Source organism: Rhinoderma darwinii, chromosome 5, assembly GCF_050947455.1.
Source record: "Rhinoderma darwinii isolate aRhiDar2 chromosome 5, aRhiDar2.hap1, whole genome shotgun sequence".
NCBI lineage: Eukaryota > Metazoa > Chordata > Amphibia > Anura > Rhinodermatidae > Rhinoderma > Rhinoderma darwinii.
The window spans coordinates 84,435,239-84,449,505 of record NC_134691.1 but is presented as its reverse complement, the minus strand read 5'-3'; the positions used below and the strand labels follow the sequence as shown (position 1 = coordinate 84,449,505).

The window sequence follows — 14,267 nt, the reverse complement described above, 5'->3', positions numbered from 1 at the left end:
AAAGGACTCTGGTTTGCCCTGGGTAGGAAACCCCTTCCTCCTATCGGATGCTTTGTCCAGATGATCATCCAGTGGGGCCCCAAACAAAAAAAAAATTAAAAAAAAATCACCTGAAGGGATAGAACAAAGTCTCCCATTGGAGCCTGCATCACCTTTCCATGTTTTCAGCCATATTGCCCTTCTGGCTGAATTGGATAAGGCTGCGGCGCTGGCTGCCAGATGGACCGAGTCCACTGAGGCATCAGCCAAAAAATCTATGGCTTTAGACAAAACCAGAAGGGAAGCCAGTATCTGATCCCTAGGAGTTTTGTCCCCGAGATGAAGCTCCAACTGGGCTATCTTGACCTTTAAGCCAGGTATTGCGGCTACGTGTGTAGCCAGGTCTTTAAAAGGCCCCCGCAGAGGATTCCCAGGTTCTCTTAAGGTAATAGTCCGCCTTCCTAGCCATAGGATCGGGGAGAGACCCCAGATCCTAATAAAGGTAAGGCATTCTTCCTGGATATCTTCGCTACTGGGGCATCCAGTCTGGGAAAACTATCCCAGTCCTTACTTAAGCCATCCTCAAAGGGATATTTTCTCTTTAAGATCTGGGAATGCCTAATTTCCTGTCAGGGTTCTTCCATTCCCTCTTAATGAGGCTGGATATATTCCCGTGAACAGGAAAAGTCCCCTGTTTCCTGGGACCCAGGCCCTCAAACATAATGTCCTGAACAGACCAGGGTTCCTTGGGGTCATCGATATTCATCGTGGCCCGGATTGCCTTAAGGAGTTGGTCCACGTCCTCTGCTGGGAACAAGTTCTTCCCTCCCCCATCCTCGTCAGAGGAAGACTCAAAAGGAGCCCAGCTCCCCTTCCTCGTCAAATCCCTCCTCGCTAGAGGAATTAGAAACATCTAGAACCTGCCGAGTCTTTCCAGACAAGGTGCTAGGATGATCATGATTCCTTCTAAGGGAGCTCTTAGCCTCTGTACGTACTATATCCCTTATGCTAGAGGCAAGACTAGGGTATTCTTCTGCCAGGATCTTAGCCAAACAAGTTTGGCATAACCGTTTTTGATAAGAGGCTGCCAGCTTCCTACTACACACGGCACATTCTTTGTTGCGAGCCTTGCCCACTCTCTTCCTGGGACCCTCTCTGACCGGACTTGAGGACCTTCCTGGGTCTGATCGCTCAGGCCGTTACACGCGTCCTGCTGCTTCTCCTGGAGCTTCCATGCTGGTTGCTTTGCTGGAGAAGGAGCAGTCTAGTTCAGGCCTAGAAATAGGCCTAGGATTAGCTGGGGAGGCTCCCAGGCCACGACGCACTGTAGCCCCTCCTCCCCACATGGGCCACCGGAGCATCACTTCCTGGGACGTCCACGCGTTCTTCCCATCGGAAGTGATGTGTGCCGCGACCGGAAGTGGTCACTGCAGTGCACCGGAAGCGGCCGAACGCTGGGTCAAGAGAGAGTCTCCCCCCAGAGACCCCACCCGTGGCGGGAATCTTCCACCTCCGTAGAGGGAAGCGGTGAGAGATACCAGCCCCAGACTATGGGTTGCTCCCCAAGAGACTTATACCCTCAGAACACCTCCAGGAACAAAGGGGAGTACCTGCAATCCTGGAGAGAGTGTCTTGCCATCAGGACAAGCCCATCCGGAGGACAGGAAACCTGACTGGGTGTGTGGAGCGGTGTGTCCTTTTTTATATCGTCAGGCTTCCTGTCCAGCGAAGGGGATGTCTCTCCAGGGGTGCTGTCATAGGTGAAAGGGTAAAAAGGAGGCCCAAAAGCCACTCGCTGCTCCTTTGCTTCCGAGTCCTGTTTCAGTCCATTAGCGCACTAGGGCCACATGTGGGATATTTCTAAAAACTGCAGAATCTGGGCAATAAAATATTGAGTTTCATTTCTCAGGTAAATCCAGTGTTAATTTAAAAAAAAAAAAAAAAAAAAAAAACACAATTTGTAAATTTCACCTCTACTTTGCTTTAACCTCTTCACGCGCTGCTCCGCAATAGTACGTCCTGCAGAGGGATTGCTTACCGCATCACGACGTACAGTTGCGGAGTAGTTCCCGGCGCACTCTGTCCTAACGGACAGTGTCCGGGAACTGGGAGGTCAGCTGTCCCCGACAGCTGACAATTCAGCCTTGCCGGTCAGCGGACAATCGCTGCGGATTTCGGCAATTAACCCCATAAATGAAGCGACATATTGCGTTAGCCACATTTAAGGGGTTTGAAGCACATCGGCAGCCCCCACAAAGTGATTGTGGGGGCTTCCGATGCTTGTCGTGGCAATCGGAGGTCAGACAATGACCTCCGGGTTGCCATGTACGGAAGCCTCGGAGGAGCAGTCTCCTGACGGTCCTCCGAGGCTTCCTGTCAGTGTGACTGTCACGTCACAATGACAGTTGGAATGCATTACACTACGTAGGTAGTGTAATGTATTCCAGCAGCGATCAGAGCTGCAAGTCTAAATGTCCCCTAGTGGGACAAGTGGAAAAAAAAAAAAAAAAAAATAGTAATAAAAAGGTTTAAAAAAAATAAAAAAAAAGTGGAAAAATAAAAGTTCTATAAACATATACTGCATTTTTTTCCCTATAATAAGACTATTATAGGATAAAAATGAACACGTAAAAAAAAAATAAAATAAAAAAAAAAAGTACACATCTGGTATCACCGCGTTTGTAACGACCCCAACTATAAAACTGTAGTGTTATTTTTTTCCCGCACGATGAACACGCCAGAAAAAATAAAAAACAAACTACACCAGAATCGCTATTTTTTGGTCACGACCAAAAAGTCGCATGTATCCGAAAATAGTACCGATAAAAACTACAACCTGTCCCGCAAAAAACAAGCCCTTACACAGCTTTTTTGACTGAAAAATAAAAAAAATAAGTTACGGCTCTCAGAAAATAAAATGATTTTATAAAATAGTGATTTTATTGCGCAAACACTGCAAAACATAAAAAAAACTATACACATATGGTATCGCCATAATCGTAGCGACCCGCAGAATAAAAGTAAAATTGTAATTTATAGTGCACGGTGAACGCCGCAAAAAATAAACTAAAAAAACATTGTCAGAATTGCTTGTTTTTGGTCACCCGGCTTGCAAAAAAAATGTAATAAAGTGATCAAAAAAATAAATAAAAAATAGCCGCATATACCCCAAAATGGTACCAATGAAATGTACAGATTGTCCCGCAACAAATAAGCCCTCACACAGCTCCGGTGGTGAAAAAATAAAGAAGTTCTGGCTCTCAGAATATGGCGATGCAAAATGTGCAGTGTTTTCTAAAACTGGGTAACATCCGACACCATTTATCAGTGCGACACCGGGCACACATCTATGAATTATTTATCGCATTATTATACCCTCTTATTACGCCCTGATGCCCCCACATTATAAACTGAAATACCAGCGAAACCCAAAACAAAAAAACTACCAAGCAAAACCCGCGCTCCAAAAGCAAAATGGCGTCCCTCCCTTCTGAACCCTGCAGTGTACCCAAACAGGAGTTTGCGTCCACATATATGCCATCGCCATACCCAGGAGAACCCGTTCAACGTTTTATGAGGTATTGGTCTTCAGTGGCACAAACTGGGCACGACATATTATGCACTAAAATGGCATATCAGTGGAAAATTGCAATATTCACACCATCCGGTGTGCATTAACCCCTTTGCGCACTATGACTTAATAGCAAGTCATGATGCGGGGGTAGATGTATGGAGCGGGCGCACATGCTGAGCCCGCTCCATACGCTGCGGGTGTCGGCTGTGTATTACAGCTGACACCTGGGACTAACGGACAGGAACAGCGATCGTGCGGTTACAGAAGCCTGTAAAAACAACAATATACTGCAATATATTAGTATTGCAGTATATTGTACCAGCGATCCAATGATCGCTGGTACAAGTCCCCTAAGGGGGACTAATAAAATGTGTAGAAGAATTAAAGTTATTAGTAGTGAGAAAGAAAAAGTTTAAAGTTAAAAAAAAAAAAAAAAAACAGACACCTTTTCACATTTTTCTTCTAAAGGAATGTAAAAAAAATAAAACAGAATTGTTATCGCTACGTCTGTAAAAGGCCGAAATATTACAATATACCATTATTTAACTCGCACGGTGGACAACGTAAAAAAACTTAAATAATTTAAACCACCAAAATCGCTGTCATTTTCGTTTTTACTGCACGGCGAAAGTTGTAAAAACGAAAACCCCCAAAAAAATTGAATCAGATTTTTTTCCTATATTTTCCCATTTTTTTTTCAGTTTCCCAGTACTTTTTTTGGCACTTTAAATGGTGTCAATAGAAACTACAATTCCTACCGCAAGAAATAAGCCCTCACAACACTCTACTGACGGAAAAAGAAAAAAAGCTATGGTTCTTGGAAGGTGGGGAGTGAAAAACAAAAAGAAAGCAAAAAAAAAAAAAAAATAATGGATCAGTCCTGAAAGGGTTAATTCATTTCTAATGAAAAAAAATGCTTTACAAATGTTGTGGTTCTTTTTTTTTTCCTTTATTCCTTGTAAAAATTTAACATTTTTATGCTTCGATTTTCATTTTCACTGCCTAATTCCACAAAACTCTGCAAAAAACCTGTGTGGTCAAAATGCTAACTATAACCCCAGATAAATTCCTTGAGAGGTGTCGTTTCCAACAAAATGGGGTCACTTTGGGAGGGGGGGGGGTTTCCCCTGTTTTGGTCCCTCCAGGGTGTTGCAAACAAGACATGGAACTGAAAACCAATCCAGCAAAATCCGTGCTCCAAAAGCCAAATGGCGCTCCTTCCGTTCTGAGCCCTGCTGTGGGTTCAATCAGCAGTTTATTACCACATATAGGATATTGCTGTAATCGGGAGACATTGCTTTACAAATGTTGGGGTGCATTTTCTTTATTATTTCTTGTAAATATTAAAAATTGCTATGTTTTTTCAGAAAAATAGTAGATTTTCATTTTTACAGACTAATCCTAATAAATTTAGGAGAAAACCCTGTGTGGTCAAAATGCTAACTATACACCTAGATAAATTCCTTGAGGGGTGTAGTTTCCAAAATTAGGTAACTTTTGGGGTGTTGCCAATGTTTTGGCACCAGAAGACCTCTTCAAACCTGACAAGGTGCCTAAAATATATTCTAAAAAAAAAAATAAAAAAAAAAATTACAAATCAATTTCCGCAAAAAAATTAAAACCGTGTAAATTCCACCTCTACATTGCTTTAATTCCTGTGAAACGCCTAAAGGGTTAAAACACTGAATGCTGATTTGAATACCTTGAGGGGTGCAGTTTTCAAAATAGGGTGACTTAAAGGGACTTTCTAATATTTAAGGCCTTCAAAGCCACTTCAGAACTGAACTGGTCCCTGAAAAAAAAAGAAGGCCTTTTGAAATTTTCTTTAAAATGAGAAGTTGCTGCTAAAGTTCTAAGCCTTGTAACGTCCTAGAAAAATAAAAGAACGTTCAAAAAACGATGCAAACAAAAGTAGACATATGCGAAATGTTAACTAGTAACTATTTTAGCTAATTTTTTCAAAATTTGTGTTTTTCAGAAATAAATACCAAAATTATTGTAATAGTTCGGGCTTTTACGGGCGCAGCGATACCAATTTTTTTTCTTTTTTACATTGTGCTTGGGAAAAAAAAAAAATAAAATTTTTTTTTTTTTTTACACTCCTGAAAATGGATTTCACTTTTTTTTTTTTTTTTTTTTAACTGCACACATTTAATTAGTTCCCCTAGGGGACGTGATCCAGAGATTGTTAGATTGCTGGTACAATACACATTACAGTTTGTCATTTTTACAGGCTTCTGCCAAGCCCTGCCGCTTAACAGAGGCAAAAGGCAGACCTGGGGGCCATCATTAGGCACCCGGGCTGCCGTGAACCATCTGTGCCCACCCCAACGCGATCAGGAGGGGGGCCATCCCCCTCCTGTTTAAATGCCGCAGTCGCTGTTGACCGCGGCATAGGGGTTTCCCATGAGGGACATTTGTGACCTATCCACAGGATAGGTCATAAATGTCAGATAGGTGCGGGTCCCAGGTGGGAGGACTCAAATCTCTCTCTAGAACGTGGCTCCCTAAACCCAGTTTTAGCTTTTCGTGCTCACGCTGCCTCCCGGCCACTTACTGATAACATGATCGGGAGTTATGGAAACCACCCTACTCATTCAGCTATGCTACTTTTGTAACGGACATGCACTACTATGGGAGTTACAGAAACATAGGTCAGCAAGTAACGCGGTTTCCGTAACTCCCGACCATGTAATCAGTAAAGTGGCCGGGAAGCAGCGTGCGCACAAAAAGCAAGACCGGTTTAGGGGGCCCCGTTCGAGAGATAAATGCAGACCGCAGAGGTGGGACTCACATCTATTGGACATATCCTCATGGGAAAACACCTTCCCGACATTTGACGCATCCATACGCCAAAGTCAGGTAGGGGAAAGTATGGAACGGCCTCACAGTGTACCCTCTCCATACGATGCCGGTGTCGGCTGTATGTTACAGCCGACACTTCAGAGTAATGAGTGGGATCGCGCTCGTTTAACTTGTTAAATTCTGCAGTTAATAGCAACCGCGGCATTTAAATGGTTAGAAATAGGGGGCGACCCCCTTTAACAGCTCATCGCACCCCCCACAATCCTATCGCGGGGTAGCGATGGTTGCATTGGCTGCCTGGGAACCCGCCAATCACGATATACTGCAATACATTAGTATTGCAGTATATAGTGCCAGCGATCTAGGGGGACAAAATAAAAAAAAACAATTTTTTCAAATAGAAAACAAAAAAAAAAAAACAACCCTTCTCCCCCACTAGAGCATAGCCAAAAAAATAAAACAAGCATAATTGGTATCGCCGCATCCGTAAAAGTCTGAACTATTACAATATATCATTATTTATCCCACACGGTGAAACCGGTAAAAAAAATAAAAAAATTGTAAAAACGCCAGAATCTTTATTTTTTGGTCACCTCATCTCCCACAAAAAATGAAAATGTGATCAAAACGTCGCAAGTACAACAAAACGGTATCATTAAAAATTACAGCTTATCCCGCAAAAAAATAAGCTCTCATCACTTAAATCTACGGAAAAATAAAACAAAAAGTTATTGCTCTCAGAATTTGGCGACACAATAAAATTTTATTTTTTTACACTTCGGTTTTTACTTGTAAAAGTAGTAAACTATAGAAAAAATTAAAACCTATATATTTAGTATCGCCGTAATCGAATTGACCCACAGAATAAAGTTAGCATGTATTAATTGCAGTGAATTCCGCAAAAATGATGGGCAAAAAGCAATGGAGGAATCGCAGTTTTTTTTCATTTTCTACCCAACAAATAATTTTTTCCCCGTTTCCTTGTACATTATATGGCACAATAAATTGGGCTACGAAAAACTACAACTTGTCCCACAAAAATCAAGCCCTCAGAACTATATAGACTAAAAAAAAAAAAAAAAAAAGTTATGGCTTTTGTAAGGTGGGGGGAGAAAAAAAAACAAAACACGAAAATCTGAAAAAGGGTTGCAGCGGGAAGGGGTTAACTAGTTAAACGGCCAGGAACAGAGTCTAGACCAGCATATCAGCTGTAACACACAGCTGACACCTGCAATGTATCAAGTGGGCTCAGCGTGTGAGCCTACTCCAAACCCCCCCCCCCCCCTGTCCATGACGTGCCGGCATGTCATGGCTCGGGAAGGGATTAAGAAAGCGATCAGGAAATGGGGGGGGGGGCGGGGGAGGAGTCTGGCGTAGCCAGGCTCCTTGACTGCCGACTATAAGCCGCAGGGACTATTTAGGTAGCTTTATTCTTATTAAAAAGTGCATCTTGTGGTCCGATAAATACAGTATGTTAGACTCCCGAATGCCATGTTAAGCCATTGGCTCTCACATGGCATAGATTGTGCAGGGCTAAAGGAGTGGGATAAGAACATCCAAATGCAGGAAGGGGTTAAGTATGCAAACAATTCACACAAGTCTTGTCGATTTCTTACCTTCTACTGGACTGCTGATTCATTTTAGTTGATGCCAAACTTCGATTCTTGTTGCCAATTTGCAGTATTTTACATGCTTCCTCTGTGTTAGTGATATTAAACCACTTCAGATCTGACAAATTGTAACATTTTGAAATATTTAAAAAACTGTAAAATTTAATCTACATCTATAACCTTACATCTTTAACCCTTTCATGAACAAGGGCCATTCATTGATACGTGTCCAAGTAAAATTTTCCATTTTTGATATGCACGACTTGAGGCTTTCATTTTCTAGATTAGTTTAATTTATTCCATGTTTTACATTTTTATTATGAGCAGACAAATCACTATAATTACAAAGGTTTTTTCAAATGTTTAAACACACATACAATGAATTAGAATATCAAAAAGCTAATTTCCGTCATTCAATTCAAAAAGTGAAACCCATATTACATTACATCAATTCATTACACACAGAGTGATCTATTTCCAGCATTTTTTTTTCTTTTAATGTTGATTGTGGCTAACCGTCAATGAAAACCCAAAATCTAGTCTCAGAAAATTAAAATATTAAAGCCCAATTTCAAAAAGGATTTTGTAATACCGAAATGTTGGCCTACTGAAAAGTATGCACAGTATATGCACTCAATACTTGGTCAGGGCTCCTTTTGCATGAATTACTGCATCAATGCGGCGTGGCATGGGGGCGATCAGGCTGTGGCACTGCTGAGGTGTTATGGAAGCCCAGGTTGCTTTGATAGTGGCCTTTAGCTTGTCTGCATTCTTGGGTCTGGTGTCTCATCTTCCTCTTGACAATACACCATAGATTCTTTATAGGGTTTAGGTCAGGCGAGTTTGCTGGCCATCAAGCGCAGTGATACTGTGGTTATTAAACCAGGCATTGGTACTTTTGGCAGTGTGAGCAGGTGCCAAGTCCTGCTGGAAACAGAAATACACATCTCCATAAAGCTTGTCAGCAGAGGGAAGCATGAAGTGCTCTAAAATTTCCTGGTAGACGTCTGCGTTGTCTCTGGACTTGATATAACACAGTGGACCAACACCAGCAGATGACATGGCTGCCAAACCATCACTGACTGTGGAAACTTCACACTGGACCACAAGCAACTTGGATTGATGCCTCTCCCCTCTTCCTCCAGACTCTGGGACCTCGATTTCAAAATGAAATGCAAAATTTACTTTCATCTGAAAACAGGACTTTGGACCACTGAGCAACAGACCAGTCCTTTTTCTCCTTAGCCCAGGTAAGATGCTTCTGACGTTGTCACAAGGAACGCGACAGTTGTAGCCCATGTCCTGGATGTCTGTGTGTGGTGGCTCTTGAAGCACTGACTCCAGCCACAGTCCACTCCTTGGGAATCTCCCCCAGATTCTTGAATGGCCTTTTCTTGACAATCCTTTCAAGTCTGCGGTTATCCCGGTTGCTTGTGCACCTTTTTCTAACACTTTTTCCTTCCTCTCAACTTTCCATAAATATGCTTTGTTGCAGCACTCTGAACAGCCAGCTTCTTTAGCAATGTCCTTTTGTGGCTTACCCTCCTTGTGGAGGGTCAAAATGACTGTCTCCTGGACCACTGTCAAGTCAGCAGTCTTCCCCATGATTGTGTAGCCTACTGAACCAGACGGTTGGACCATTTAAAGGCTTAGGAAACCTTTGCAGGTGTTGATTAGCTGATTAGAGAGCGACACCATGTGTCTGTAATGTTCAACTTTTACCCAATATTTTAATTTTCAGAGAGACTAAACTTTGGGTTTTCATTAACCATTAGCCCTAATCATCATAAAAAAAAAATAAAAAATAGATAAAATTTGGCTGATAAACATAATTCCCATAATGCAGATTGTGACGTTTTGCAAATAGAGGTTACAGTCGCTGCACGAGGAAGCGCTAGTACACACTTGATGAAATTATAGGCCCAAGATTAGAAAAAGCTTCGATATCCTCATTATATAACATCATTAGAAATAGTCATTAAGCAGAATCCTAAGGATTGCTATAAAAAGTTGGGAGAGAGTGACAGGAGATTCGGATATAGCTGAAGTTATACTGAAAGTGTGGAAGACCGTTCGAAAGGAAATTATAAATGAGAGATGGAGGAAGTCGCATTTCAAAATTATGCATAATGCTATTTATGGTTTCAACATCCCGGCTTCTGCCTCCAATCCCGATAGGATAACTGCTTGTCCTAAATGCTAATTGGCCAAATCTGATATGTACCACAGGATTTGGAGCGGTCAAGCTACCCAAGACTTTTGGAGGGAAATGTGCAGGTTTGCAATAACCTTCTGGGCAACATCCCTACCAATATCTCCACAATGTTTGCTATTCCATCAGGTGAGACCACCTGAGGGAGGAGGATACGGCAATTTCTAGACGGGTGCCCTCAATACATACTGCCCTCATGGTAGCAAAAAGAGGTCTATTGCAGAACTGGTTGATTAGGGAAGCCCCAACACTATCGGAGGTGCTTATATAGCTGAAGAAGCTTTTGAATATAGAACGCCTAGAAACAGAAAGACAAAGAAAAGGAAACTACCCACTTTTTCGCCAAATGGAAAAGATTCATTGTTACTCAATTAGATGAGCAGAAGATCAGAGACTTGATGTCCTCGTTTAGAAATACAGCTTGGAACGCAAGAGAACACCTTAGTGGTTCCTTGGGAGCATTAGATGTATCAGGGAGAAAGATATCAGGACAATACCAAGTATTGTTAGACTACTTGCACAGGTTCTTTATGGTATGGGGGGGGGGGGGGGGGAATAGAGGGGAGAGGGTGTGCAAAGTCAAGAAAGGATATGGACAAGTAACCTCGGGCTGCTCTCTAGATTAAGCTAGAAGGGTTGAATGGGACGGAATACCTGAGGTGGAATTGGATGGTTGGCTATGTGTCGGAAATAACTGTAAAATCTTACGTGTGTAGGTGTTCTTTTGTGTGCTATTTTGTGAAGGATAATGATGTCGATACATTTTGGCAAATGTTCAATGCTGTATTGAATTGTTATGATGTAAAATTGGAAAAATGCAAATAAAAATGAAAGTTTAAAAATAAAAATGCTGGAAATAGAGGAGTCTACATAATATGAGTTTCACTTTTTGAATTGAATTACTGAAATTAATTATCTTTTTGATGATCTTCTAATTCATTGAGGCTAAATAGATACGCTGTTGCAGCTCTGTAAAAATTAACCTCCCTCCATCACCCTGGAACGCTGTGAGGGGAGAGTGTAGAGGCCTACATTTATAAGACGTGGAAAAAAAAAAAAAAGACGGTTAATAGATAAACTGTCAGTTTTTCATGGCTGTTTCGCATCGGTCAAAATATGAATTCATTTCCCAGCAATCGGACCGTTTCTAACTGCCGTTTGCCATCAGTTTCACAGTTAAAAAAAAAATAAAAATCAAAAAACCAAACTATTCGTTTTTTGGTCCTAGCCACCTGAACACACTACAGTGCCCATGTAGATAGTGCCAGTGCCCATTGTAAATAGTACCAGTGTCTCCTGTATGTAGTGCCCAGATAGTGCCACACCCCCTGTATTACACCACTCCCCTCGTAAATGGCAGCCCCTTCCTGTGGATTGTATCACTGTAGCTCCCTATAGGAGCGGAATCCATCTGGCCAGGTGTCAGTTCATATATGGACAAGGAGGTCAGGGACTTCCTCTAAGAGCGGAATCCCCTTCTAGAGCTCTGGCTGGGGATTACACTCCAGGAGCAGGCCCTGACGTCACTGTCCATATATGGACAAATGTCAGGGGCTCACGCTAGGTGGTGAATCCCCGGCCAGAGCAATCTGACTGGGGATTCCGCTCCTAGAGGGAGCTTAGGTTGCACCATTTACAGGGGGTTTTGCACGGTGCCATCTACAGCGGGTGGGGGGTGTATTCCAGGGCTCTCAAAACCCCAGCAGACAGAGTGCAGCGCTGCTTGCACTGAAGTAGCACTGCACTCTAAACTCCGCTCCAGGCTGCCAACGTTTATATACGTGATAACTGCACAGGGCATCGGCAGTTGGAATGTATATAGCCGTATGGCAGTCGTGATGAGGTTAAACACCAGCAACATTTTTGTTACATAGCAGAGACGTCAAAGTTATGTGAAGCAGCTATTGCACGTGCGGTTCATGTTCAGTCGTTTGTACAGACAACTCCTTATACTAAAGGTCTGTTCACACCAGCGTCAGGCTTGCGTTCATCAGTTCCGTTCAACCTTTCCGTTGGAGGAACCGATGAATGGAAAGACAAACTGAAACCATAACTTCTGTTTGCATTACCATTGTTTATTAGTAATGCTCCCGTTGCAGTTGGTTTCCTTTCCGTAAAGTTTGTTTCTCTCGCGGAAACAGCGTAGTCAACTACGCTGTTTCTGCGGGAAAAAAAACCCCAAAACTTTATGGAACGGAAGCCAACTGCAACGGAAGCATGATCATTGAAAATCGATGGTAATGTAAACAGTAGCTATGGTTTTAGTTTGGCTTTCCGTTAATCGGTACCTTCGACAAAAAGTTTGAACAGAACCCCGACACTGACGTGGACACACCCTAAGCAAATGTACAATACGATTCACAGAAAATGGTTAGGTGGCCCTGGGTTTGAATCCAAACAAGGACACAATCTGAATGGAGTTTGTATGTTCTCTCTGGGTACTCAAATTTCCCTCAAAACTGCAAAAACATACTGATGGGCCATTTTCGTTGAGTGCATTGTGTAATAATTTAAATTGTGAGCCCCATTTGAAAACACCATTTTTAAATGCAAGATATGAGATATATGCACACACACTTGATTTTATGAAAAAGGAAAAAAGTAGGCATAAAGACTAATAAAAAAAACATTCAAAAAAATAAATAAGTATATTTAAGATTTTTTTTTTACTTTTAGGGCTGCATGACAAACATTACCTTTGACATAAGAAGTGCCCAACTGATCATCACAGATCTTCAATGTTGGTCTCTTTTGGTTCTTTGATGTAGGGAACTGGTCCAGTAGGTCATATACATACTCATTGTAGATTTCAAAGTAGGATACCCAAACAGAGAACTGATTTTGAACATTATCTCCTAGAAACAGAGTATTTATAGTTTACCTTTGAAAACATCCAATAGTTCTTAGGATGATACACACAAAACCCAAATGGCTCAAACTGTAAAAACAGAACCCACATTTTTGATTTACCTTCATCAGCTGTAGAATTTTCACTAGCTAGACTTTGCAGATTGCCAGTACATAGAACAGTTTTCATAACATCCTGAAATAAAATTATAAAAACCAAGATCTATTAACATTTTCTACTATTCGCTTGTTTACACCTGCAAAATGAGCCCTGAGGAGTTGGTGTTTAAGGCTTCGTTCACATCTGCGTCGGGACTCCGTTCATGGGTTCAGTCTGAACTCTCCATCAGGGGAACACATGGACGGAATCGAAAAACAGAAACAAACGGGAACCATAGGTTTCCGTTTACATCACCATTGATTTCAATGGTGATGGATCCGGTGCAAATGGTTTGTAAGGGTTCCATCGTTTTGACGGAATGAATAGAAGTGTCGACACGGTATTGAGTCAGTCAAAATGACGTAACGCTTAAACAACGGTGACAAACAGAAACCGTTTGCACCGGATCCATCACCATTGAAATCAATTGTGATGCAAACGGAAACCTTTGGTCCCGACGCAGATGTGAATGAAGCCCAACTTATTATTAATCCATACAGACAAGAGTGGCAAAACATTTACTGACTAAATCTATTTGTCTTATGCAAGATCATGGTGAATGTCTAAAGTGCGTTACTGACGGATGACATTATAAAGTCTACATTCATCTCCTGTGAAATGTGTGCATTTAGAATTCGTTTTGGAGTTTCGTTTGCTGCCATCTTGTGGACAGTTAATACAATAAAAACAAAACCAATATTGCACTTATGAACACAGCTTCAAAATATCGACCTCTTTTATGCTGGAAAGGAGAGACACTTTCATTGCTTCTTCTTGCTTTACTTGAGCAGGATCCAGTTTCATAACATCATTGCCAAGATAGGGCTTGAGATTCATCTTGATGTATTGCCGACCTCTAATATGATCAAAGACAACATCCAGCGATCTAGGCAGAACGCCTCCATCTTTTGGTGTTCCTAAGGGGTGAAAAAGTATATGGTGACTAGTCAATCCACATCTATATAGACCAAAAGATTTAAAGGGGTTGTCCGAGATTTATAAATTACAAGCAGTAACACAGTCATTAAATCTCGGACAACCCCTTTAACATTCTATAGAGGCGTAAAATTCCTATTAACA

At 41.8% G+C, this 14,267-nt stretch overlaps 1 protein-coding gene across 3 annotated transcripts in view; it reads right to left on the bottom strand.

The window, feature by feature from the left end:
* LOC142651470 (kinesin-like protein KIF20A) overlaps positions 1-14,267 on the bottom strand; it is a 75,378-nt gene that overhangs the window by 51,978 nt on the left and 9,133 nt on the right. For all 3 annotated transcript variants that reach the window (XM_075826227.1, XM_075826226.1, XM_075826225.1), the window contains exons 6-9: positions 13,920-14,104; positions 13,151-13,223; positions 12,877-13,035; positions 7,975-8,086 (exon numbers count right to left, since the gene is read on the bottom strand). In XM_075826227.1, coding sequence (XP_075682342.1) covers positions 7,975-8,086; positions 12,877-13,035; positions 13,151-13,223; positions 13,920-14,104 — 529 coding nt within the window. The remainder of the gene's footprint in view (positions 1-7,974; positions 8,087-12,876; positions 13,036-13,150; positions 13,224-13,919; positions 14,105-14,267) is intronic.